Source organism: Purpureocillium lilacinum, assembly GCF_023168085.1.
Source record: "Purpureocillium lilacinum CBS 284.36 DNA, scaffold_2, whole genome shotgun sequence".
Taxonomy (NCBI): Eukaryota; Fungi; Ascomycota; class Sordariomycetes; order Hypocreales; family Ophiocordycipitaceae; genus Purpureocillium; species Purpureocillium lilacinum.
Genome location: NW_027072112.1, coordinates 6,475,818 through 6,499,922, shown reverse-complemented (window position 1 = coordinate 6,499,922; position 24,105 = coordinate 6,475,818). Strand labels below are relative to the sequence as shown.

At 57.2% G+C, this 24,105-nt stretch overlaps 9 protein-coding genes across 9 annotated transcripts; 4 read left to right on the top strand and 5 right to left on the bottom strand.

Annotated features, from left to right (window-relative positions):
- PLICBS_003757 (bud emergence protein 1) lies at positions 1-2,012 on the top strand (the record flags this gene model as incomplete). Its single annotated transcript, XM_018323534.2, has 4 exons — positions 1-108; positions 245-1,027; positions 1,083-1,692; positions 1,747-2,012. 4 exons carry the CDS (start codon positions 1-3, stop codon positions 2,010-2,012), a joined length of 1,767 nt encoding a protein of 588 aa, XP_018178765.1.
- A 694-nt stretch (positions 2,013-2,706) lies between these two features.
- Positions 2,707-3,687, bottom strand: PLICBS_003756 (uncharacterized protein; the record flags this gene model as incomplete). The annotated part of the gene is made up of 2 exons (XM_018323533.2): positions 2,707-3,436; positions 3,509-3,687. 2 exons carry the CDS (start codon positions 3,685-3,687, stop codon positions 2,707-2,709), a joined length of 909 nt encoding a protein of 302 aa, XP_018178764.2.
- A 2,579-nt stretch (positions 3,688-6,266) lies between these two features.
- On the top strand, positions 6,267-8,709 carry PLICBS_003755 (uncharacterized protein; the record flags this gene model as incomplete). Its single annotated transcript, XM_018323532.2, has 5 exons — positions 6,267-6,761; positions 6,833-7,870; positions 7,941-8,031; positions 8,083-8,246; positions 8,299-8,709. 5 exons carry the CDS (start codon positions 6,267-6,269, stop codon positions 8,707-8,709), a joined length of 2,199 nt encoding a protein of 732 aa, XP_018178763.2.
- A 553-nt stretch (positions 8,710-9,262) lies between these two features.
- Positions 9,263-10,211, top strand: PLICBS_003754 (uncharacterized protein; the record flags this gene model as incomplete). Its single annotated transcript, XM_018323531.2, has 3 exons — positions 9,263-9,899; positions 9,974-10,062; positions 10,128-10,211. The coding sequence occupies 3 exons, from the start codon at positions 9,263-9,265 to the stop codon at positions 10,209-10,211; spliced, it is 810 nt and encodes a 269-aa protein (XP_018178762.2).
- A 517-nt stretch (positions 10,212-10,728) lies between these two features.
- PLICBS_003753 (uncharacterized protein) lies at positions 10,729-12,548 on the bottom strand (the record flags this gene model as incomplete). The annotated part of the gene is made up of 5 exons (XM_018323530.2): positions 10,729-10,931; positions 10,992-11,122; positions 11,175-11,571; positions 11,630-12,117; positions 12,169-12,548. 5 exons carry the CDS (start codon positions 12,546-12,548, stop codon positions 10,729-10,731), a joined length of 1,599 nt encoding a protein of 532 aa, XP_018178761.2.
- A 1,522-nt stretch (positions 12,549-14,070) lies between these two features.
- On the top strand, positions 14,071-15,423 carry PLICBS_003752 (uncharacterized protein; the record flags this gene model as incomplete). The annotated part of the gene is made up of 2 exons (XM_065600288.1): positions 14,071-14,542; positions 14,597-15,423. 2 exons carry the CDS (start codon positions 14,071-14,073, stop codon positions 15,421-15,423), a joined length of 1,299 nt encoding a protein of 432 aa, XP_065456360.1.
- Positions 15,424-15,732: 309 nt separating this feature from the next.
- PLICBS_003751 (uncharacterized protein) lies at positions 15,733-16,638 on the bottom strand (the record flags this gene model as incomplete). The annotated part of the gene is made up of 1 exon (XM_065600287.1): positions 15,733-16,638. One exon carries the CDS (start codon positions 16,636-16,638, stop codon positions 15,733-15,735), a length of 906 nt encoding a protein of 301 aa, XP_065456359.1.
- Positions 16,639-19,900: 3,262 nt separating this feature from the next.
- Positions 19,901-20,318, bottom strand: PLICBS_003750 (uncharacterized protein; the record flags this gene model as incomplete). Its single annotated transcript, XM_018323528.2, has 2 exons — positions 19,901-19,944; positions 19,997-20,318. 2 exons carry the CDS (start codon positions 20,316-20,318, stop codon positions 19,901-19,903), a joined length of 366 nt encoding a protein of 121 aa, XP_018178759.2.
- Positions 20,319-21,961: 1,643 nt separating this feature from the next.
- On the bottom strand, positions 21,962-24,043 carry PLICBS_003749 (uncharacterized protein; the record flags this gene model as incomplete). The annotated part of the gene is made up of 1 exon (XM_018323526.2): positions 21,962-24,043. One exon carries the CDS (start codon positions 24,041-24,043, stop codon positions 21,962-21,964), a length of 2,082 nt encoding a protein of 693 aa, XP_018178757.2.
- Positions 24,044-24,105: the final 62 nt, after the last annotated feature.

Genomic DNA, 24,105 nt, shown 5'->3' with positions numbered 1-24,105 from the left:
ATGGATTTGGTTAAGGCTCTACGTCGTTCCATGAAGGGCGAGAAACACAAGCCCAACAGCCCCTCCATCGGCTCCAAGTCGGCGCTCGCAATCGTCCCGCCCAAAAAGGTTGGTCTCTCCCGCTGCGATGCATCGCCCCCAGGCGCGCCTTCGCCCGCATTGTGCCATCGCCGACACAAGGACGACTCGTACATGTGCATGGCGAGCGGCAAATACGAGGCAATGCTGACCTCTTGATGCACAGGTCATCCGGGCCAACGACGACTACCAACCCGACGATGCCCTCGTTCAGAGCTTTGCCAAGGCCGGCGTTCAGATCCTCAGCTTCTCCAAGGGCGACTTCTTCCACGTCATCGGTCGCGAAGACGATGCCAACTGGTATGAGGCCTGCAACCCGGCGCTGCCTGACGCCCGTGGCCTCGTTCCGGTAGGCTATTTCCAGGTCCTTGGCCGCACCGAGCGCGACAGCGGCCACTCCGACGGCAAGAACCAGGACCACGATTCGGGCTATGGCGAGGCCGCCGTCCACCCCGCCGGCGCCAACCGAGCCTCCAAACCCGCCAAGTCGGGCGGCATCGTCAGCGCAAAGGTCAAATACTACTTTGAAGCCGCCAAGGGCCGCCCCGACGAGTTGACGGCCAACGAAGACGAGGACCTCATCATCATCGCCCAATCAAACAAGGAATGGGTCGTCGCCAAGCCCATCCGCAGACTGGGCGGCCCGGGCCTGATCCCCATAGGCTTCATCGACATCTTTGACGATGACTCGTACCGCACGAATCCGCCGACGCCGGTCGCGGATCCCCTCGAGGCCCTCAGAAAGGCCAACGTCCCGACCGTCGAGGAGTGGAAGCGGATGGCAGCGCAGTATAAGAACAGCAGCATCACGCTCGGCAAGTTTGACGGGTCGAGAGGCCCGCAGAACCAGCAACAGCAGCCGCAGCAGCAGCAACAGGCGGGGCTTGAACAAAACATGGCGCGCATGAGCCTGCAGCAGCAGCAGCAGATCAACCAAAACGGGTCTCAGGTAGGTTTACACCTGCGGGTCGCAGTGAACAGCCGCAAACTAACGGCGCAAACAGGCCATGTACGCCAACGCTGGCGCTGGCGGCCAACAGCCGGTGCAAGAGTACGCCGCCCACGAAAATGCAGCCCAGCTGTACGCCCCCGTGTGGGCCCGGATACCGCGGTACTGCTTTGCCGAGGAGAAATACTGGTTCGTCATCGAGGCGGAGCTCGAAGATGGCCGCTCCTGGGAGCTGTCGCGATACTACCAAGACTTTTACGACTTCCAAATCGCCCTGCTTGCCGAGTTCCCCGCCGAGGCTGGAAACACGGGCACGCAGAAGCGATCGCTGCCGTACATGCCCGGTCCCGTCAGCTACGTCACCGACGCCATCACCGAAGGCCGCCTTTACAACCTGGATGCCTACGTCAAGAATCTACTGAACCAGCCGCCGCACATCTCCCGGTGCGACTTGGTCAAGCTCTTCTTCGCGCCCCGCGAAGGCGACTACGAGATCGACAGCAACGCAAATGGCGACGAGGAGTACCGCCTGTCCCAGGGCTCGCGCCAGTCGTCGGCCGACTCGCCAGCAAATGCTGCGTCCAGACAGGGATCGCGGAACAACCTGAATGGCTACAACTACGGAGGTCTGTCAGCGACACCGCGGCAGGGCACCTCGCAGCAAGGTAGGACGCGAACCGCAACACACACTCCAGTACCCAGCTGACGATTTGCAGCAGATGGCGCGCAGAAACAAGCTGCGCCGATGAAGATCAAAGTGCGGTTCAAGGACGACGTATTTGCCATGAGAGTGTCGACAGACATCCAGTTCCAAGAGCTGGCCGACAGGATCCGAGACCGCGTCAAGGCCACGGCGGCCGAGCAGGTGCAGCTCTCGTTCCAAGACGAACCGTCGGGCACGCGACAGAACCTGGCGAACAACGGCGACCTCGACTACGCGCTGCAGCGAAACGAGAAGCTGACGCTCTTTGTCGAGGTTTCCTGAAGAGGGAGACCGCGGCTCGAGCGGCCCCGCATACCACCGCGACGTCGGTGACAGGCTGCCACCGACTCTTGTTTCTAACCTTCGCATACCCCGATGGTCTGGCCGTCGACTTTGGACTGCCACGATCATTTTACTTTTCTCCTTGTACATGCTTGATTTGGCGGGAACCTCACGGCCCCTTTTACCTAACTTACAGAGGATGGCCTGGGCTGAGGGATGGCGTTATGGAAACTGGGTCACGTATTACTTTTCGCCCTGCAGTCACGAGGCATGTTGAAGCTTGATACCTTGTAACGGAGACGAGTGTGAATGAAGCCGGGATTGGGACAGGGACAAGTGTTTCAAGCATGAATGATGAATGAGGGGACGCGCTAGGCAGTGCGGGACGAGCAACGCGAGGTGGACTGGTGGGCTCGAAGACGCGGTTCAGCGCTGCGGACTCGATACAAAAGAGACATGTCTGAGCAAATAAAGCAGATGCTGGTGATGCGGCTGCGTGTCCGTCTTGTCTTGTCTAATCCGTTGTCTATGATATCCGGTCTACTTCATGACTGCGTCTCGTGGTTGATGCCTGCCTCCACACAGGCATCGCATGCATGCATTCTAACCCAGGTGCCCAAGTGCAAGGAGAAATGATTGGAAAAACCGCCGGTGCGCCAAACAAGCAAAGCTCAGAATGAGAGACCCCGGACCCTCACTCGAGGCGCTCCATGAGGCCGCGCCGGACCTTTGTGTTGACGACGCCTCCGACGCCAAAGGCGGGAACGATGCGACAGACCCTTGCGGCGGCGCTGACGAGCCAATTGGCACGAACGGCGGCCCAGCGGTCGCGCCACGACGGGCCAGGGAGCTGCCCGGTAGCAGTAGAGGGACGGTTATAAAGGTCGAGGCCGAGGAGGTGCAGCGGCGTGGAGACGAGCTGGACAGCGGCAGGGGCGAGAAACTGCGCGGCGGTCAGGCCAGAGATGTGGCGGCGCAGGTCGCTCGAGAGGCGTTGGTCGATGCGCGGGGCGAGCAGCGGCGGGAGGTTGAAGGAGGCGAAGATGGTGATGCAGTCGCGGAGGGTGAAGAGGGCGTAGCAGGGCAGGGGGACGGGCCGGGCCGAGGACGCAGCGGACGAGACGGCGCCGAAGAGGCGGACAAACTGCCGGTCCTTGTAGACGCAGAGGGCGACGTTGGCGGCGGACGAGGCGGCGAACTTGGCGGGGCCGGCTGAGACGGCGGAGGCGGGGCGAGCGCGGGCCACAGAGGTGAAGGTATCGAGGGCGTTTGCGGTGAGGTAGGTGCCCGCGTAGAGGAGGAGGACGAGTGATGTCGGGCGGGAGAAGAGGACGGAGCGCGGGCGGGTGAGGAGGGCGGCGAGGGAGGCGCGGAGGGACGCCGAGAGGGAAGCGGCGCGGCCCGAGGCGTTTTCCATGATGGAGCTGCGAGCCCAGAAGTCAGCTTAGGTTGGCAAGAGGCCCGGCGGCGCAAGGGGAGGGGTCTCGGGCACTGACCGGTCGATGATGGATATGATGGGGGCGATGAGGGCACCTGCGGTGGTGGCGCTGGCGAGGTCGGCGGCGAGACGGGCGGGCAGGTTCTTGGTGTTCCATTGCTGCTTCTGCGTCTCCTTCTCTTGCAGCGGCTGCTTTGCCGACGATGGTAACGAGGCCGGCGCTGTTCTGCTTGCCATGACGGAGAGCGCGGATTGTGAGGGCGCCGCGCCGAGAGCGGCGGCCCCGGCGGCGGCGTCGTCGTCGGGCGACGTCTTCATGGCCGGGTCGCTGATAATGCCGCGCAGGGGAGCTGCCGCGCACACAGCGCGCACAAACGGCGAGGAGAGGGGCGTTGCGGGTTTAAAAGATCCCCAAGTCGACGGCGGAGGAGTATTACTGTAGTACAAATCCAACCGTCAACCGGGGAGGGGACGGCGGAGAAGCGCGGCTAGAGGAGGCAAAAGCGGCTACTGCGCGGGAGCTGCGGAGGCGATGATGCGTTGTTGGGCGATCTGCAGGGGGAGGAGGAGGACGGGTGCCGGCGCATTGCTGGGTTGCTTCTCCTCTGCGGGCGCAGGTTCAGGATTGGGGGGATGGGAAAGGCCCCAAACGAGGATGGACGTTGCAACCGGCTACTAGTACGACGCTGTGTCGCAGCGTTTTAGTAACAGCACCGGAGAAGATGGATGGCCGACTTGCACGGTGATGCGCCCGCGGGTTGCAATGTCGCCGCCGTCGAATGGCAGGCGAGGTGTAGTAATAATGAAGCGAGCTTCGGACTAGGACGCTTGTCAGACGGGTAGAGCTGTCTGTAGCTTGGGGTGGTGCGCCCGCGCCGGAAAGTCAGCCGGACGCCCCGAGATCGGAGATGAAGAATGGGCGCGCCGGCCCTGCGTAGGCGTGAGACAGAGCCCTGACGAGTGGGAGAGACGGGCAGCGAGAGACACCCGGACAGCCCTGGAGGCGGGCGGGCGGGAACGGGTGCGGCTTTCGGTGGAGACCACCTCAGCCGGGTGTCGCATCGCCTTGCATTGCATGGATCAGTACCTCTCAGTGGAGGCTCCAGTGAGTGGTCTGTCAGCGTCCAGCAGGCACCCAGGGCATCCATGAATTACGGTGCGATTTTCCACCCAGGGCAGGCATTGATTCCAATCGTGCTCACGCCGGCATCCCGCATCAGGCAAGCCTTGAGCTCCATGGCTATTTAAGCTCCCTGTGTCGGGTGGCTCGCTGCTCGAGCCCGACGAGTTAATAATGTTCCAGCACGAAATAAAGTCTGCGACGTGCATCGACGGTGCAGGGGACTGGCGTCGGCACCCAGGCCGCCCATGCGGCGCCGTTGCACCGAGCGAAACTTAATACTATTCGAAGCACGGGCTACATGTCGAACTGATTGCCCAGCTCCGTCAGCGATAAGCCGTGCCTCTGCCTGGCTTTGCCCAACCCCTGATATAGTAGCGCAGCGTGGCACTACCGTCGTGATGGCGTCACACATCTTCGGCCGATAGTTGAGGTCGAGCTATTCCGGGAGTTCTATACTTACGTCACGAAAGCATGGACTATTCAACACGTTGAGGTTGTGCAGATCGCGCCACGGGCATATAAGAGGGCAAGTGTACACGTTGTATTTTGTATTTTACTTGTCGTCGTCGAGCTTGACTGTGTTCATCCACTCTATCGTCTCGTCACTTTTCCTTTGTACCTGCGCTATACACCCTGAGCAGAGATGAAGTACGGGCTCCCCTTTGTGGTTCTCGCCCTTTGCGGCTCCGCGGCGGCAACCGGCAGTCGTCACCCTGGTGTAAGTCGACAGCAACACACACAGGTGGCTTTGGAAGCTGACAGCGTCGCGACAGTTCTGCGACTTGTCCACCGGCTCGTGCTGGCACCCGCGGACCGAGTTGACCGCAGAGGAGGAGGCTCGTTTCGCAGACCGGCTATGCAACGCCAAGCATCCCGTAGGTGCACCCGGCTTTGCCGCGACATCTCTCTCATCCTCCACCACCCCCCCGCGTCTGGTCTCAGGCATGCCATTGCAGGTGCTAACGTGTCTCCCCAGTGCAGCTGTAACGGCGGCGGCTGCTTCAAGAGAGCCGCAGACTGGCAATATGATAAACCCATGTTTGTCTGCGACTGATGGCCGGAGCGCACCATTCACATGACTGGCATTGGGGTGGAATGAGAAGCAAGAACGCGGAGGGCTCTGGTGATAATCCTGTTCAGGCAGACGCTGCGGGTGCAAGATCATGGACGCCAAGAAACCTGGTAATAACGCTTCAGCCTTCAGAGAGTAGCTTGAGAGGGGCAACATGAGGTTTGTCGGCGGTTTGTGCTCGGCGCGCTGCCGCGTAATAGCAGCCGCCACATGCATGGAAGCTCACAACGTTCATAGCGGAGTGTTAGTTATACCCGGCGCAGAAGTTGTACCTACATTCCGTGGTTAGACTTGGTTAGCAGGGGAAGCTGGAGAATGTAAGTGCGGGGCTCAGTGCCGCCGACGGGTCACCTACCCGATCTGGCGGGGACCCATGTTGATGCCTTCACCACCATTCGTACCGTGACTCGTCAGCTCTTGCGTGAGCGTTCTGCCGTGTCCTGTATAAAAACCTTCGGGCGTCTGTACAGTTCCGTGGACCTGAGTGGCCTCTGATACTCAATCGTAGGCTTCCGCTGTCCTCACGATTGGGTGACGGCTTCGACTCTCACCACGTCACCATCCCCGCTGTGCCAGTTGCCTCGCCCCCCAGTCACCGACAGTGGAAGCATCGTCATCATCATGGTCCAGGTACAGAAACTGACCGCAGAGACTCTGCTCGGTGCCCCTCGCCGTGGCGTCGCCGTCCCAAACCACAACGGCACCCTTGCCCTGTACACCCTTTCCACGCACAACTTTGACGACGGCAAGACGCGCAAAGAGGTCCGCGTGGCAGACCTCACCAGCGACGGCGTACCCTCGCGCCAGCTTAGCGACGACGACAAGGTCCACGACGCTGTCTGGATCCCGGGCACCAACAACGTTGTCTACCTCAAGTCGGGAGACAAGGGCGCCACCAAGGCCTTCGTCGCCAATGCGGGGCATGTCGACGCTGAACACTACGTCGTCGGCGAGTTCGACGCACCCATTGCAAACCTCAAGCTGAAGCGGCTCGACGATGGTGGCGTCGTGTTTGTGGTGACAGGTCTCGTCGGCCCCAATGGAGAGCTGTACAATGAGGAAGCTGTCGAGAAACGGTCCACGGCGCGTGTCTTTGACACGGCCCAAATTCGCGTCGTGAGTAGCCCCCGCGTGATGCATCCATCATTGCTTCACGTCAAGCCAGGCACTGACGTACATCAATCCAGTGGAATTCACTGTACAAGGAACAAAGATACTCGCTATGGTACAACAAGCTGCAGCTCGACGACGGCCGCTGGAGCCTTGCGGGCTCGCTGCTTAACCTGCTGGCTGACGAGCCCGATCTCGAGGCCCCAGCGGGCATGTATGATGTTGCAGAGCCGCTGAGCAACTTTGACATCTCCCACCGGGGCGTCGCTTTCTTCGCCCGCGACTTGACCCGCCGGCGGCCCGATGAGGGCATCGTCACACTGCCCTTCTTTGTGCCGGTCGACTCTTTCACATTGCCACCCGTGTCGAAGCCAAAGCCCATCGAAATGCCCCCCGACGTGCGGCCCTGCATTGGCGGCAACATGCGCTTCTCGCCTGACGGGGCGAGCAACGTCATGTTCCTCTATTCGCAGCCCGGCGACCTCTACGCCAACCGACTCTACCTGGCATCGACGGGCTCGCTCGCCGCATTCGACGTCTTCGCGCTCGTCACGCGCACCTCCGGCGCCAGCAGCGAGCACGGCGGCGGCGGTGACAGCGACGAGGATCATGACCCGCCGGGTGCCTTCGAGTTTGCCGGCAGTGCGGACGCCCTCGTCCTGGAGAGCCAGAAGTGCGGCCGCACCGTGCTCTCGACGTTGAAGCTGCAGGACGGGGAGCGTCCACGCTTCGTATTCCGCGAGGGCTCCGTGGCGGGATTCCATCCGCTCCGCGAGGGCTGCTGGGATAAGCTCCTCGTATCGAGCAGCAACTTTGTCGACAGCAGCACCTGGCAGGTGGTTGACATCTCGGCGTCGTTTACTCGTGATAGCTCAAGCGAGGCTGCGGCGGAGAGCGGCGCCGTGCACGTCATATCGTCCGCGACCAAGAACGGTGCCAAATTTGGCATATCGCACGACATGGTCTCCGAGTTTTGGTACGAGGGCGCACAGGGTGTGTGCTTGCACTCGTTTATGCTGCGACCGGCCGACTTTGACGAGACGAAGAAGTACCCCTGGGTTTTGATGCCGCATGGCGGCCCCGTGTCTGCGTGGTCAGACGCCTGGAACACACGAGTCAGTACCCTGCAGATACCAAAGCAGACCAGGCTTGAAAGAGAGTGTGACTGACCGGATATTTGTATAGTGGAACATGGCTGCTTGGGCTGAGCAGGGCTATGTTATCGTGTGTCCCAACATTACTGGCAGCACGGGCTACGGACTTGAACTGGCTAGGGGTGAGTGGGATGCCCGACGCTGGGAGTTTGTGAACTAACCTGGCGGGCCAGGCATCAATGGACAATGGGGAGGCAGAGCATTCGAGGACCTTGTGAACCTCATTGCCCATATCGAGAAGTTGCCGTACCTCGACCAGGACAAGGCGGTGCTCGCGGGTGCCAGTTACGGCGGGTATATGGTAAGCTGGTTCTTCGGACAGGAAATCATCAACAAAGTAAGTCTCATTTCCTACAAGTATCGTCTGCAGCTACTGACGGCAGCCAAAGTTCTGCTGCGCAGTGTGGCACGACGGCATCCACAACCTGCCATCCTTCTTCCTCCAAAACGACGTCATCTTTGACGACGGCTCCTTCGACGGGCCCATTTACTACTGGCAGGACCCGGCAGCGTTTGAGCGCTTCAACCCCGGGCGGGCGGAGCTGCTGCGCAACTGGGGCCGCGCGCCGCCGACCATCATCATCCACAGCGACAAGGACTACCGCTGCCCCGTGACGGAGGGCCTGGCGGCCATGAACACGCTGCAGGCGCACGGCGTGCCGACGCGCTTCCTGACCTTTTCGGACGAGTGCCACTGGGTGCTGAACGCGGAGAATAGCAGGGTCTGGCACAACGAGGTGTGGGGTTGGGTGAGGAGGTGCGTGGACGGGGAGGTGAAGCGCGGTGACACGACGTGGTGAGCCGGGCTGGAAGTATCCTAGAAGCCGCCTACGCTTGGTGCATGTACACAGCAAGTTTCGACGTCATTGAGATATTTTGCGGTTGCTCCAGCTGAAGGTCTCGACCGTCGGAGAGCACCTTGTTTGAGGCTTAAAAGCCAACTTCCCGATGGGGCAATGGCCTCGAAAACTTGTCGACGCCCATGCAGTGCCTGGAATTGAAGCCTGTAGCACTAGGAGCCGATTGGATCGCATACGTGCGTCCTTGGACAGGGCTGGGGCCGGGGCCGGCATTGTCTCCATGGCGCCGGGATCGAGTCCGCTCCCACCTACCGCATAAATTGCCGTATTCGGCTCTAGGCGGCGCGTCGTGTTAGTGACGCCAAAACTACAATCCTCGGGAGCAGCACCAAATGGAAGAAGCGATATCGGTCACAAACATGTGCATTCTAGACGTCATTTAACTCAAACGTGCGACAATCCTTCTCCGTGTACTGCGTCGAAACTCCCAACATCTACTTCCGAGTCCTGAGGAACCTTGTTGCGTCCGACAGTTTTCAAGCAGTCAGCCAAGATGCCGCTCTACAAGCCCGAGAACCCAGATGCTCCCGTCCTGCCGCAGTTCAGCCTGCGCGGCAAGGTCGCCGCCGTCACAGGCGGCGCCAAGGGCATCGGCCTGGAGATCACGCGCGCCCTCGCCGAGGCAGGCGCCGACGTGGCCCTCATCTACAGCACGAGCACCGACGCCGAGGCCGTCGCCGCGCGCATCGCCTCGCAGACGGGCGTCCGGGTGCGCGCCTACCACAGCGACGTCCGCTCGCGCGCCGCCATCGCCGCCACCCTCGACCAGGTCGTCGCAGACTTTGGCGGCGGGCGGCTCGACATCGTGGTCGCCAACGCGGGGGTCTGCGCCGACGTGCCTGCGCTCGAGTACACGGAGGAGCAGTGGCGCGCCAACAACGCGGTGAACCTCGACGGCGTCATGTGGACGGCGCAGGCGGCGGGCCGCATCTTCAAGAGCCAGCCGGGCGGCTGCGGGAACCTCATCGTCACGGCGTCGGTGAGCGCGACACTCGTGAATATCCCGCAGCGGCAGGCGGCGTATAACGCGTCCAAAGCGGCGGCAGTGCATCTGGCACAAAGTCTAGCCGTGGAGTGGGTGGACTTTGCGCGAGTTAACTGCGTGTCGCCGGGGTTCATCGAGACGGACAGTACGTGCGCCACTATTGGTTCGACCACGACCGACATGAGAAAATGAGAGTACTGACAGACGTAACCCTGCCAGTGCTGTACACACAACCGAAAGAGCGGTTCGACAAGTGGTTGTCAATGATTCCCGGTGGCCGAATGGCTACTGCCTCGGAGCTTAAGGGGGTGAGTTCCCTCACGCATCGCCCAGCAATTGATGGCTTCGAGGTATCCTGCTAACAAACTACTAGGTGTATGTGTTTCTCGCAAGCGACGCTTGTTGCTACATGACTGGGGCAAACATCATCGTGGACGGGGGATATACCTTGACTTGATTCTGGCAGGGAGCGAGTGAGGCCGGGTACTGTAGAGCGCAATTACTGGGAGACTTTAACAGTTATAATTGGCATTGCTCAAGTGAATTGAAGAGTGATAGAACGGATCACTATGCAGGATGATTGTCTGTACTGTACATCACCAGCACGTCCTCACATCGTTGACGAAAGCGTGCAGCTACTGAAGCGACCGATTGCCCCCACTCTAGCGATTCCGTAGAAGGCCACATACATGTACTCTGGCTAACAAGGGCACTTGCAAAAATACTTCAAGGGCCTGAAAAGCATATCGGTCACTAATACTTGCGAATGTAGATTGTGGTTTATTGAATCGAAGCTGGGACACTGTCGGCGCATCATTGGTGTCTTGGACCATTGCTGGAACCAGGCGTCAACGCAGTCTCGCGGACACATCAGCCGTGTCAAGCACGTGGTGTCTCGCGTAGCACAGCATGGTATGCGCATAATAATGACATACAGATCGCACCAACTCAAATCGTCTCGGTTCTACCACAATTTACTCAACATGGTGGTTTGCGCACACGGCGTCTTTGTCGTGCCCAGCGTCAACGCTTGCCCGCACTACGCGCTGGACATGCGTTCTCTCCATTTCCAAATATTTGAGCGGACGCTTGCTGCTTGTCACGTCCTTGTCGCCCGTTACAATGAGCGGCGGGTTGCCGCGGTAGTACTCGTCGAGGTCCTCGAGCGTGCGGTTGGCTAAAGGCTGTTAGTCCAATTTCTTGTACGTCGTCATCCCATCGCCCGAGGGCAACCTACCAGTTTCGGGATAGAAGAAGTATATGACAGGCATGAAGGCCGTGTTGAAGACAGTAAAGCCGATCCAAAACTTCCACCCGAGGTTTTGGATCCCGATTGGAGTAATCTCCACAATGACGAAGTTGGTGAGCCTGGCGACGCTTGTTAGCTCCTGACCACTATCGTACGCGGGTGGTGACCCACCAGTTAGTTGCTGTAGACACTGCTGCACCCTTTGTACGCATTGCGATGGAGTTGATCTCGGTGGGATACAGCCACGGCACGCCCAGCATGCCGATGCCGAATGCAATGTAATACAAGAAGAAGAACACGATTGATGCCTCAGCTGCTTTGCGGTCTCCATCTGGTGGGCTTCCGTACCGCAGCAGGACTGTGATGACGAGGAAAGCTGCGCCCTGGCCAGCAGTTGACAACAGCATCAAGCCCCGCCGTCCCCATTTCTCAACTAGGGGGATGGACAGGGCTGAGAATATGAGGTAAGTGACCGAATTGACAGCTGTAAGGAGCCGCGCGAGTTCATTTGATAAGCCCACAGCGTTGATGAGCACCGTCGGCAAGTAGTAGGACATGATGTTGATGCCTATACTTGCTCGTTAGCGATGAACAGTAGGAGGCACTCAGACTAAAGAAAAGCATACCTTCAAACTGCTGAATGAATTGCGTCCCGGCTCCCAAGATGAGTCGCCGGAGAGGCTTTGTGGCTCCAGGCTGCGGACGCAGCAGATCTCTCCATCTGATCTGATGCTCCTTCTCGTACCGCACGCTGTACTGGATCTCTTCATGTTGCACGGTGACGAGCGCGTCGTCCATGTCATCGGTCGCGAGGCACCTGAGCACCTTCCGCGCCTCGTCGTCGTGCCCATGGTAGAGCAGCCATCGTGGCGACTCCGGCAGCCAGGGGACTGTCGCGAAGAGGGCGATGATGAAGATGGCCTGGAAGGCGAGTGGAAAGCGCCAGGCAACAGCGCCTCCGGCAAAAGACAAGCCGTAGTTGATCCAATTGCATAGAGAGAAGCCGACAATGTTCATCATCATCTCGAACATGACGAGCTTGCCACGAAGGTGCGCGGGAGAAGTCTCAGTCTGCCAGATGGGAGCCGTGGCCGTATTGATGCCATTGCCAATGCTGCATGCTCGTCAGTAGCTATATAGTCTTGAAGAGAGGAGTGCCACATACCCTAGAACTATGCGCCCAACAAACATTTGCTCAATGCTAAACGAAGTGGTCATAAGAATAGTGCCCACGGTCATGATCGAAGTGCCGATAATGATGGATTTTTTCCGTCCGAGACGTTCGCCAATTGTAAAGGCCACAATAGCACCAAAGAAGCACCCGATGTCGTAAATTGCGGTAATGGTGGAGAGGAGCGAAGTCTTCTCTGGGCCTACGAGGTCGTGCAGGACCAGAAAATCATCAGTCACGATGACGCCGCTGAAGACTGCCTGGTCATAGCCAAACATGAGCATGTCGACACTGCAAGCAAACGTGATCCATGCAGTGAGCCATTTGCCCGTGAGGCCAAAGTATGGCTTCTTCCCGCCAGCTTGACGTAACATGATGTGTGTTGGGATAGTCTTCAAGTGTAAGTGATCTCACGGCCCCTGTCGGAGTGCGTATGGAATGATGAAGCCAGACATGAAAGTCGAATGGGCCCGGTGGGGATCGGGACGAGGCAATAAATAAGTCGCTCGAGGTATGCGGGAAAGCCAGGAATGAATGTCTCATCGCGGCATCGCCGCGCTCAGACGTACGCCACGAGTTGGATCATTGTTGATGGTAGTGGGATCGCCGAACCTGGGGAAGAGAAACCTGGGGTCTCCGCGTGGAGTTCCTCGCCCCCGGCATTTGCAGCGTTTAGGCTGAAGGGATGGAGACTAGCCGAGAAAGGTAAATTTCGCGCGCTTTCTCTTCTCGCTTCCTCGCCACCAGACCAGAAGCCTCGACGCCATGATGACTCCACATTTGCACATCTTCCAGAGCTTCATCGGCTCGTTGCGAGGAGCGTCTCCAATGCCCAGTCAGGAAAACTATCCGCATCAGAGGAGCTGTAATTCCTGCTCATGGAACAGCCCGGATTCGCCGCGAGCGAGGAAAGCAGGTCGAGACGCGTCCGAGCGGCTAAACGCTCGAGGAAGGGGTGGTGAGTTTTCCGGCGGCTCGGTTGCTCCTGAGCGTGGGGTTCAGCGCTGAGAAACTCCATGTCTAGTCCGGAATGTCGCAGTCGCAAGATCAAGTGCGATGAGCGGAAGCCGCGATGTGGCCAATGTATGAGACGCGATCGGGTGTGCCATTTGCAGGACTCGGTATTTAAGCGACATGCCTTTTCGTTTGAGGCCGAGAGCACCCCAACGCGCTCGAGCCAACTCATCGACGGCTGTCGCACTGCCGATATCACGGCGACTGCCGGGAATTCCTACAGAGATGATCTGCAAAGCAGTATGTTCCCATCACGATGAAGACCACATTTGTGGCTGCGACCTAGACTGACGGCTTAAGACCCGAGCGCCGTAGAACATGGCCTTGGCGGCGGTGACTCCCTCCTGCTGCCTCCAGTCACCCCAGTACTGCCACCATTCTACCCAGCATTGGTGGATCACACCTCCCCAGAGCAATCTATTCCAAACATCGCGCCGAGCGTGCCTTTGTTGCGACGGCAAGATCATAACCCGGAAAGGGCTCACGGTCAGACCGCATGTTTGAACCCGCAGGCAAACGGGTCGGGTGGTACGACGATGAGCTTCCCCTCAACTGATGGCAGACAAAAGCTTACAAGCTCTAGATAACAACTTGGCCACCAGTCCCAGCACCACGGGACCTGATGGGCTGCACGAAACGACCATCGAGGCATTGAAAGACACACAGGAGGAGCTCTTTCTTCTTAGGCACTACTCCGAGTGCATAGCACCATGGTGCGCCAGTTCATGACACCAGTCCAAGAGACTTTCGCTAACAGCTCTTTTTAGGATGGACTTACTCTACCGCTACGAAGTATTTAGTCGCGAAGTTTTGATGCTCGCGCGAAAACACCCCATTTTGCGCTATGCCGCGTGCGCGGTCGCTGCCAAGCAGCTTGGGCAAATGAGAGCGCCAGTGGCTACCGTCCTGCGAGGCACGACGCAGGAACGAATCGCAGAGCGCCTTGTCAGAGGCAGACTCGGGTTCGTATGGTACGGAATCAAATACTACGAGAAGGCGATACAAACGCTGGTCAAGTCAATCACGCCCAAGGAGCCACAGGCTACGACTGCAAACCATCCGTCGCCAGCTGTGTCACTCTCGAAGGGAGATTTGATGGTGCGTGCGGACGGCGAGGACCCCATTGTCCGGTTGCTGGGCACGTGTATCCTGATTCAGTACGAACATTTGAGCGCAAACCGGGATGCCTGGTCTGGACATCTAACGGGCTTCTCGAAGCTCCTCGATCTTATCGATGGCGGAAAACTGCTTGAACAGCATCCTATCTACGAGCAAGTGTATCCATGGACGAAGGACATCATGGAGGTCAAGGCTGGCTTTTGGAACTTTGTCGTCAATGACCTCGAAGAGTCCTGTGAGCGATTCTGCGTCGATTTTCCGGATGACTGCAGCGCTAAACATGCTCTAGTTGTCTCGCATCGCCGCACACGCATCAATACGGAGAATCTCGCATTATGGCGGAACATGGGGCTTCTCATTGAGGACGATGGCCGAACAACTTTAACCTCGGGCCCATACAGCCTATCCACGACTGCAGAACATGTCAGAGACAAGGTGCTTTGCTACTCGCTTATCCGGCTGATGTGCAAGTTGGTGTGCCATCTGGCGCCTGCGTCGGAATGGGAGGCGTTGTCAGTGACAAGCGGAGAGCCAAGACCCACGACACGAACTTTTACGAGCCTCGAGGGCGAATTTGATGCCTGGTACGAAATGCTGTCGCCGTCGTTCTACCCCGATGGGAAATTCTCGACGCCAGCAGACGCCGGTGGCGCAGAGGGGTCAGGTTTGTTCAGCCAGGAGATTTGGTTCAGCAACGACCTTTGCTCCACGACCATGATGTACTACCACATGGCGCGCCTGCTGTTATTGATACACCGACCGTCACATCTTTTGTCAGCGTCGCCCGCAGGCAGTGGGGGCTCATTTGATCTTCTGCGCGCGTTTCGTGAGACTGAACAAAAGCTGCGGTTGCATGCGTCCGAGGTTATCTCCATAGTTCGCGGTACGCCTTGCGACGCCGTCAAGTTAAGAGCCATTCAACCGCTATACGTCGCTGGGAGATGTTGCACGAGTACCGCAGAGAGAAAGGGCTTGGTCGAGATTCTCACAGGCATCCAGGACAGCCTCGGAATTGCGACTGGGTATCGGGTGAAGGCTCTGCTACAGGAATGGGGAATGTCGTACCAGGAGTTCGGAATGGAAGCGAGACTCACAGCTGAAGAGCAATTGGGCTAGGAGTTAGTTAGTGTTTAGCGTTGTCGTTTTGTGGCGTGCCTTGAGAGACTTTTATGGTATAGCCGAAATCGCCTCTGGAGACATGGAGGCAGAGCACTACAGTGCTAGGCATGAATGGATAACTCGGCGTTTACCACACTCCAACATGGCAAGACCGGTGAGAATGCCGGTTATCCGCCGAAAACAGTCCGTTTACACGCAACGATAAGTATCATATCGCTCATTGCCTGTTCTCTGCACATGCGGAACTGCCAGCCCATCAGTCGGTCTCAGACGGTCTAAGTTAGTTACAAACGCCCAGTCGTATCATCACTGAACACCTTCAATCAGGACCTTGAACACATCGCTTCGCCCTTCCTTCACCAACTCAAACGCCGTCTCGGCATCCTCAAACTTGAACCTATTGGTCACGAGCTTCTTTACGTCGATCTTCCCGCTAGAGATGAGGTCAATGGCGGCAGGATAGCAGCCCGCGAGATACCGAATAGAGCCCTTGATGGTCAGGCCGCGAATGCACACGGTGGTGATGGGGAACGAGACGACTTCTTTCCCCATGCCGGCTTGGACAAAGGTGCCGCCGTGCTTGGCCACGTAAATGCCCATCTGCACGCACGGCTCGGCGCCGGAGCACTCGAGGACGACGTCTGCACCCCCACCGAGGCCAAAGCTGGCCTTGAGTTCCTCGGCCACGTCCTCCGCATGCTGCATCGGGTCGACCGTAGCGTTTGCTGCTCGTTGGGGCTTAAAGACGCCATCGACGCCATAAGACTTGGCAACCTCCAGTCTCGAATCAACAACGTCGACGCCGATGACTTTTTTGGCACCCCAAGACTTGGCCACGGCCTGGCACAGAACGCCAATGGGACCGCAGCCTAGCACGACGACGGTCTGATGGGCCCGCAAGTCTGCCGTCTTGGCCACCGCCACTGCCACTGAGAGCGGTTCGACCATTGCCGCTTCCTCGAGGTTCATCGAGTCGGGGACCTTGTAGCAAAAGTCGGCGGCATTGATGTAGTATTTTGCAAGCGTGCCGTCATACGGCGGGGTTGCGGCGAAGACCATCTGTCCACAGAGGTGATACGTTCCGCTGCGACAGTGATCGCAACGTCGGCAGGGAACGCCTGGCTCCATCGCCACTTTGTCGCCTGGCCGAAGCGAGCTGACGTCGCGGCCGACTTGAACAACCGTGCCTGAGGACTCGTGACCGAGAACCATGGGGCCATTGAGGATGTATGAGCCTATACGGCCATGCTGCCAGCTACAGACCTTGGTGTGAGTAAATGAGGAGCTCTCATCCATGTGAAGTCGAGACCTACTAGTGGACCTGTGCAAGAGAATATTAGCCCGGACGTGATAAGATTGGCTGGCTTCAAGTTCGCTTACATCGCTGCCACAAATCCCTGTTTGCCCGACGTGCACCAATACATCATTTGGGTCCTTGAGGTCTGGTACTGGCCGGTCTTCAAAGGTGACATCTTTGACGGCTCGCAAAACAAAAGATGGATTCTGTTACCTGTCAGCTCGGATGGTCGCTGGAAAGAAGGCCCCCACCCATGGACAAACTCACTGCCATTCTAGTCATAATCTTTGTCTGGCAATGGCACTGCGGGTGGCGTGTTGTGTTCGGCAAGCAGTCGTGGATCGGCTTTCTTTATATGCAGAGCATCTGCGGGTGAGTAAAATCCCGGCACCACACACTTGGACAGCTTTAGATTCTGCCCGGGGAAGTGCCTTGCCAGTCAAGAGCACCTTGAAGCATTGCTCTGGACGAGCGACGGGGAGGGTAACCCTCAACCATGATGCCAGCTACTGCCGCCAAAATTGCCAAATTGGGCAAGTTTGTGGAAGCACGCTTCTCCGCAATCGTTGGGGAGTGTCGGTGCCCCGCTGCACGCTAGGCCGTCCAGAGCATTTTTTGCGACAGCGTCTTGGTGGCCATCGTGTAAGTCACGTCGTCCACTTAGTTGTGATGAATTGGTGGGACGCAGGTTCGTGGATAACAGCTGCTTCGTATAATTCGAACGTCATGGTAGCCAACTAGACTGAGAGAGCCACGCCGAGGAACCTTGAGCATCGGAGCCCTCTGCGACTTCAGTACAACTGCAGTACATGCCCTCATGGCGGCCATTCCGCAAAACCCGGGGCTGTTGCCGCTGGGCTGCGGAATCATTGCTCGCTTCCGATTCCCAAAGGTCACTTCAAGCTCATTCAGCAGAATGCTGGTTTCGCCGCCCAAGACCCAAAGGTTGATCATGAGGTCTGCGGACCCATTGGCAGGGAATCAGGTGCAAGATCTCATCAACGGTATTGTAAGTGCCATGAATGGGGTGCAAGGCCCCAACGGTTTAGTGTATGGAGATTGGGTAGAGTGGGAAGAAAGTCTCTGGTACTGGGGTTCTGACCCGAATATGTCCTAGTCTTCCTCAGTTCGGACCCCTATGGGAGTTCCGCTAGTGCCGTGTATCGAGCCATGGGATGATCTAGTGTTTATAGTTTATCCTCGAACCGCGGGACAAAACATGTATTGAGCATGGAAACTAGATAGATGTGCAATAGCTCGCAATATGAGCCACTGGACTTTGTGAATTGAAGATCGGGGGGATGCATAGGGACCAGCTGTTACGACGCGTCAGCTTTCTCGCCCTCGTTTTTATATGCTCCGGTCGGTAGTTCTCTATTCTCATTTTCGGGCATCCGGACATCCTCCACAAGTAGAGCTATGAGAAACGCGATTGCCGTCGCAACAAGGCAGATGAGAACAAGGATCCGATATGCCGATATGTATGCAGCGATGATAGAGTTACGCTCAGGAGAACCGAGTGGAAAACTCTGCGCTACGGGAAGAGAGTTCAAGATGGCCTGCGCTTGACTCTTAAGTTCCACCGGAAGGTTTGCATGAAGTTTCGCAGTCAGGACAGCTGCTAAAATGTTAGATTGCCACCAGGAGGGCTGATCGTATGAGTTCTGGTCTGGGCTTACTGGTCCAAACGGCGCCAACAATGGCCCCGGCAACAGAAGCACCGACATTCGAGGATATGAAGAATATGGCGATAATGATAGGATAGTCTGACGTCTGTTAGCTGGCTTGCGCCTGTATCCCAGGAAGAACCCACTGTACCCTTCGAATTAGCAGAGCCTTGGGCAATTGTCAGGCCTTGAATGCCGACACCGAAGCCAATGCCAGCCACAAGCTGGCTCACCACCAAACCCGCCATTTGTGTCCTAGGATCAACGAATTCGTACTGCAGCCCACGTCCCAACAAGGCGATGGCAAGACCACTGACGTAGATCCATTTCATCTGCTTGTAACGAGCCATTATAAATCCATACACAAGACCCATGAGCTGACACACGACGCCTACGATGAGGGTGATGTATGTCGCGTTAGAGATGCTCAGATCGCTGCAAACCATGAGGAATGGATAGAAGTATGCTGCAGCCGCATTGATACCTGCGTACTGAAAAGCGTTCGCTGGGTGTATGACTCCTGTCAGCCGCCTTATATCAATCATAACTTGTAAGGTGTACGGGAGGTGGCTTACAGGCCATCACCGAGGCAATTGTCCGCTGGGAAAGCACTCTTCGCGGAATTACTGGATTCCTGGCAAATTTGAACTCCCAGACAACTAATAGTAAGAGTAACAAGAACCCTAGGGCGGTCGGGGTGATGAGACGTGCGCTGGCGTACTGGCTGATACCTCCTTGTTCTAGGGGTATTGGAAGGAGAAAAAGCGCAATGCCCGCCGTGAGAAGCAGTATGCCGAACAAGTCCTGCTCTCGCAAGTGTGTCCATAGTTGCCTTTTTTGAGATCCAACAGTGGCACTGCAGTGCTTTGACTTTCTCTTAAAAAGAAAGAGGATGGCCATGAGGCAGGGCGAGACGACCGGGATCTTGTGGATCGGGTCAGCGCTGAGCTTACAATGCGTCAATAATGCCCTAGTCAATTCTGCGTACCATGACAGCCCAGATACCGTAGCCCCATCGCCATCCGATGTTTTTGAGAGCGCTTTCAGCGACCTGGGCGCCAGCCTGCCAGCACAGTTCCTGATTAGTCGTAACACCAAAGTTCACAACACGAGAAACGACGTACCAAAGACGAGGCAACGCTGGGCACGTTGACTGCGCCAAGCGCGGTTCCGCGGTATTTGGGGGTACTTAAGCCTGTGCTGGTGAGCAAGACTAAATCGCCGAAGGAAAGCAGAAATTGCTCACTTGTCGCAGTGTTGAACATGATCATGCGGGTGCCTGTCGAACTCATCTGAGAATTAATGCCAGCTCATTCATTACGTTCGGTAGATCATACCCATCCCGCCCATCATGTTCAACACGAAACCTAGGAGGAATACTCCAAGCCCCGGAGCAGCGGCCTGAAGCACACTGCCAAGCGTGGTCACAACAGTGGCGACTGCAAATACGCTGAAATAACTTCATTAAGGTTAGCATCGTAGAAAACATTCTAATGAGTGGACGCTGAACCTACGACACGTGACTGATGGTCACTGCCAATGGCGCTTGGATAACTGAAGAGGTCGCATCAGCACATGAATGCTCGGAGTAGCCATGCCTTCTCACCAATGGTCGCGACGCCGATGGCGGTCGTGAGAGCCCCTTCAATTGACAGGCGGTTGAATTCGCTCATTGCATAGACCTGGAACGTGTTGACGGCGACAAGGTCGAGGTAGTTCATCAAAGCCACGGCGAGTAAGCTGGCCCAGCCGAAGATGAGGGCCTTCTTAGAGAATACACCAGCCATGGTTGGTGAACTGGAGATGACAATGTCCTCGCCCACGCCCACGGCGTTATCTTGGACCTGGCTTGTCTTCTCCATGCTGTGCTTCTCGATCTTCTCCATGACCTCTTGGGGGACGGATGGTTCCCGCGTAAAGGGACCCATGGTGCATGAATATAATAATGTTAATTTGCGACTCAGTACCGATGGTCGCAACATGAAGAAAACTCGAAGAATGGGCAACTTGGACTAGGCTTTATACAAATAACTGTGACTGTAGGTATCTCCCGGCATTAGGTCTCGAGGCCCCGGATTGTCGATTCCGGGCAGACGAGGCCTTGGCTTGGTAAGGACGAGGCATCAAGCTGGCGCCAGTCTCGACTCTCGATTCGTTGCCGGTTTGAATCGGGAAATAGCAAGAGGATGATATCCTGGAGCTGGACTCCATCACCCCATGTTCACAACGAAGTGATGGTAATGTAGTTGGACAGAGCTCTCCGATGTTTGCCAGCACGAGGCGGAAGTCTGCAGCAGGAGCTTTCCCTATTCGGGTCACCAAGTGCGCAAGGGCGCTAGACCCTGTGGGTGGATGAGCCACCACAACCCGCCACAAGATAACGCTGCATGGGATCCCCGCCACGTCCCGGCGACCCTGGACATGTCGGGATAGGTGCCCCTGGGTGATGCCTGTGATGTACCCCGAGAAATCGACGACTGGCATTGCAGAGCCGTGGGGAACGACAGGACCGTGCCTCAAGCCACCCCCAGATTCGGCTCAACTGGGCAGACTCCCTTTCTCCTGGCCCCGAAGTCGCATGATCAAACCTGTGGTGTCTGCACAGGACGTAGGGCGGGGCTCGCAAGTACATATGCATGTAGTGCTTCAAACAAAAACAAAAGGGGGACCGCTTCAGCACACAACATAAAATATACATGCATAATTCGATACATGTACTGCTGCTGTGGCCCTGATGGCCAACCTTGAATGTTCGCAAAAGCCCAGCCGACTGGTGTCGAGACCTCGTCCTTTCTCGTGAATGGGCGCTCAACACTGAGTCAGTGACTAGACCTTGGGAACGGAACAGCCTCGGGGCATTTCATCATCATTCGGCCCCTGCCAGCTCAGCCGCAACAAAAAGTGCACATCCCTTGCCGGACTTCTCGGCGACCATCGGCAACCAACGCGGGGTCGACACTTGTCGACTCCAAAATGAAGACAGTCCGCATGCACGCGGACAGCAAACCTGGGGAACCTGGTGGGGCAAGAACGGGTTCCAGGCTTCTAGCACGACAACAGCGCATCCGTTGACCCGGATAGGTTTGACGTGAATAGAACATTCAAGGTGGTGACAGGGTATGCCACGAAGATATCGTTGGAGGTGGTGGAGATTGAGGGGGCGGGGACTCGGGAGGAGGGGGCACCCATTGAAGGCTCAGCGCGCTCTTGAGGAAGCCCCGCCCAAGTGAATTAACCGGTGCCTGCCGCCCACAAACAACGGCAGGCAGGCAGCCTGTCTGCCCATTGTGCGCGCCACGGCACACCAGGTCGCTTCGACTCTCGAGTCGTGCGGAGCCCACCACTGCCTGTGATTCCGCTGCCTGAATGAGGGACGAAGTGCTCATGGCGGCATCGACGCACGCGGCTTGAAGGAAGTTGGAACACGCGATGATGGCTCATGCACTACGTACCACTGCCAATACGCGTCACGATGCCTACGGGGCCAGATTCCACGTGGATAGCTAAAATTGACGCGGATTTTGGTCTCTATTTGCATGTCGTACACATTCGACGGGACTGTCTAGATATCTCACTGGAGATAGTTGAGAAAAAAGCCCATGCGTCGACTCATGAGGGCGGCCCTCTTGTAAGGGTCACTCACCCCGTGTCCACCGTCGCTGTCCTCAAATAGGAAAGCATGCTCGGAGCCCACGTCCTTCAGCCTCGCGACCAGCTTGCGGGCGTGCCCTGCCCCGACTCGGTCATCCTTCGTGGAGATCGTCACCAAAAAGGCCGGGTACTTGACTCCTTCGTGAATGTTATGGAAGGGCGAGTATGATCGGAGAATCCTGGCCATCTTAGGGTCCTCAGGATCTCCGTACTCGTGCTTCCAGGCGGCACCCATCCCCATGAGAGGGAATCTTAGCATATCTGTCAGAGGCACGTCGCTAACGACAGCGCCGAAAAGATCTGGGCGCTGGGTGCCCATGACGGCCGCGAGAAGTCCGCCGTTCGACGTGCCAAAGACACCAAGCTTCTTGGGCGTTGTCATACCATCCTCGACAAGCTTCTCTGCAACGGCGATAAAGTCATCGTAAGACTTTTGGCGCTTCTCTTGCCGTGCCGCCTCATGCCACGCTTCGCCACGGTCTCCGCCGCCCCGGATGAATGCGATGGCAAGGGAACCTCCACTCTCCAGCCAAGGGACCAGGGCAATACCTCCAAAGACCTGCGAGAAGTACGACGTACTTATGGTTACACCAAACGCCCCGTAGCCGGTTATGAGAAGTGGCCGGGGACTGGCCTTGCCTTTGGAAAACTTGGAGGATAGTACGACATAGTCGATAAGCGTGCCATCTTTGCTAGACACAGTAAGTCGCTCTATGTCAAATCTTTCGGCATCGACCAGTGGCTTCTGAGAGAAAATCTCCTGCATAGTCCCGTCTGGCCTCGCCAGCTGCACCGCTGTCGGCTGGAGGAGCCCCGATCTGGTGACGATGACATCATCAGAGAGGCAGTCGCCGGATACAATACCAAAGTGACCACCGACGGAGCACGGAACGTTCTGGACGAGCCTCCAGGCTTTTTCGTGGTATTCTAATGACAAGCGCCGCTCAACACCGTTCTTGGACGAAGTCAAATGCACTCTCCCCTGGCTCGTTTCGAAGCCGTCTAGTGCGATGAAGGGCGTGAATTCATCGGGCTCAGGGACATAAACAACTGACTGCTTGTGTGGTTTTGGCACGTCGGGCGAGATATTGTATGCTACCAAAGAGCCAGCAGGTAGCGGCTGGCTTTGGAAAATTGTTGGCTCCTTGAGTTGGGTGACAATGTTCCCAGCAACAACCTTGGGAGCAATCACAAGAGGCCGCTTCGAAGGCAAATCCACCTCTTCAACCGTTCCGTCGAGCGAGATGACAACCTCGGCCATTGTAGAGTAGTCCAGGGCTCGCATGACCAAGGCGCGGCCGTAGTTGGATGGCCCCAAAGCGCCAACGAGACAAATCGCGTCGTTTGCCGGGGCGGTGTAGACAAGCGTTGCGTCTTGGAGGTCGGTTCCGCGCCTCCAGATGTATGAGGCTGCTGGCCAACCTGCTTCAGTCGTCGGACCTCCATTGAGAGCATGGTTGATGAGGATATGATCCTGATCCATCCAGGCCACCGTGATGCGACCCAAGCCTGTCCGAAATCCACCAGGTACAAGTCTGCGTTGCCTGACGTCGAACTCCCGAAGTTCGACTAGATCCGATCCTCCGTTGGACAACAAGAGTAGGATACGAGAGGCATCCAAACCCAGAACACGACCTTCAAAGCCCAGGGGTGAGAACTCGAAGTTGCGATCTTCTTGCCTTCCGAGCTCGTCAATATCCACGACTGGATCCCAGTCCCCCTGAGCACCTCCAGGTCCGTTGTCGGCGATTTCCAGAACCCCCTGCTGGTTAAGCTTATCCTTTCGCAGGCGAAAAAGCTTGCCGGCAATCCAATGCTCTGGGCATCTGATCGTGACTGAGATCAACTCCCGAAGTCTCTTCTGAACGTATTGAGTATGCGGAAGAGGGTCCAATTTGGAAGCAGTGAGAATGCTTTCCTTATTAGCCCACTCGAGACACTCGGGCGCCTCCTGTGGCTCGAGCCATGTGTACGAAGAATCCGGCTTGATAGGCCTTGTCATCCGTTATAGTTAGTTCCCGTTTCGGACAATACAGCGTGATGAAGCGATGGGCAACTTTACAT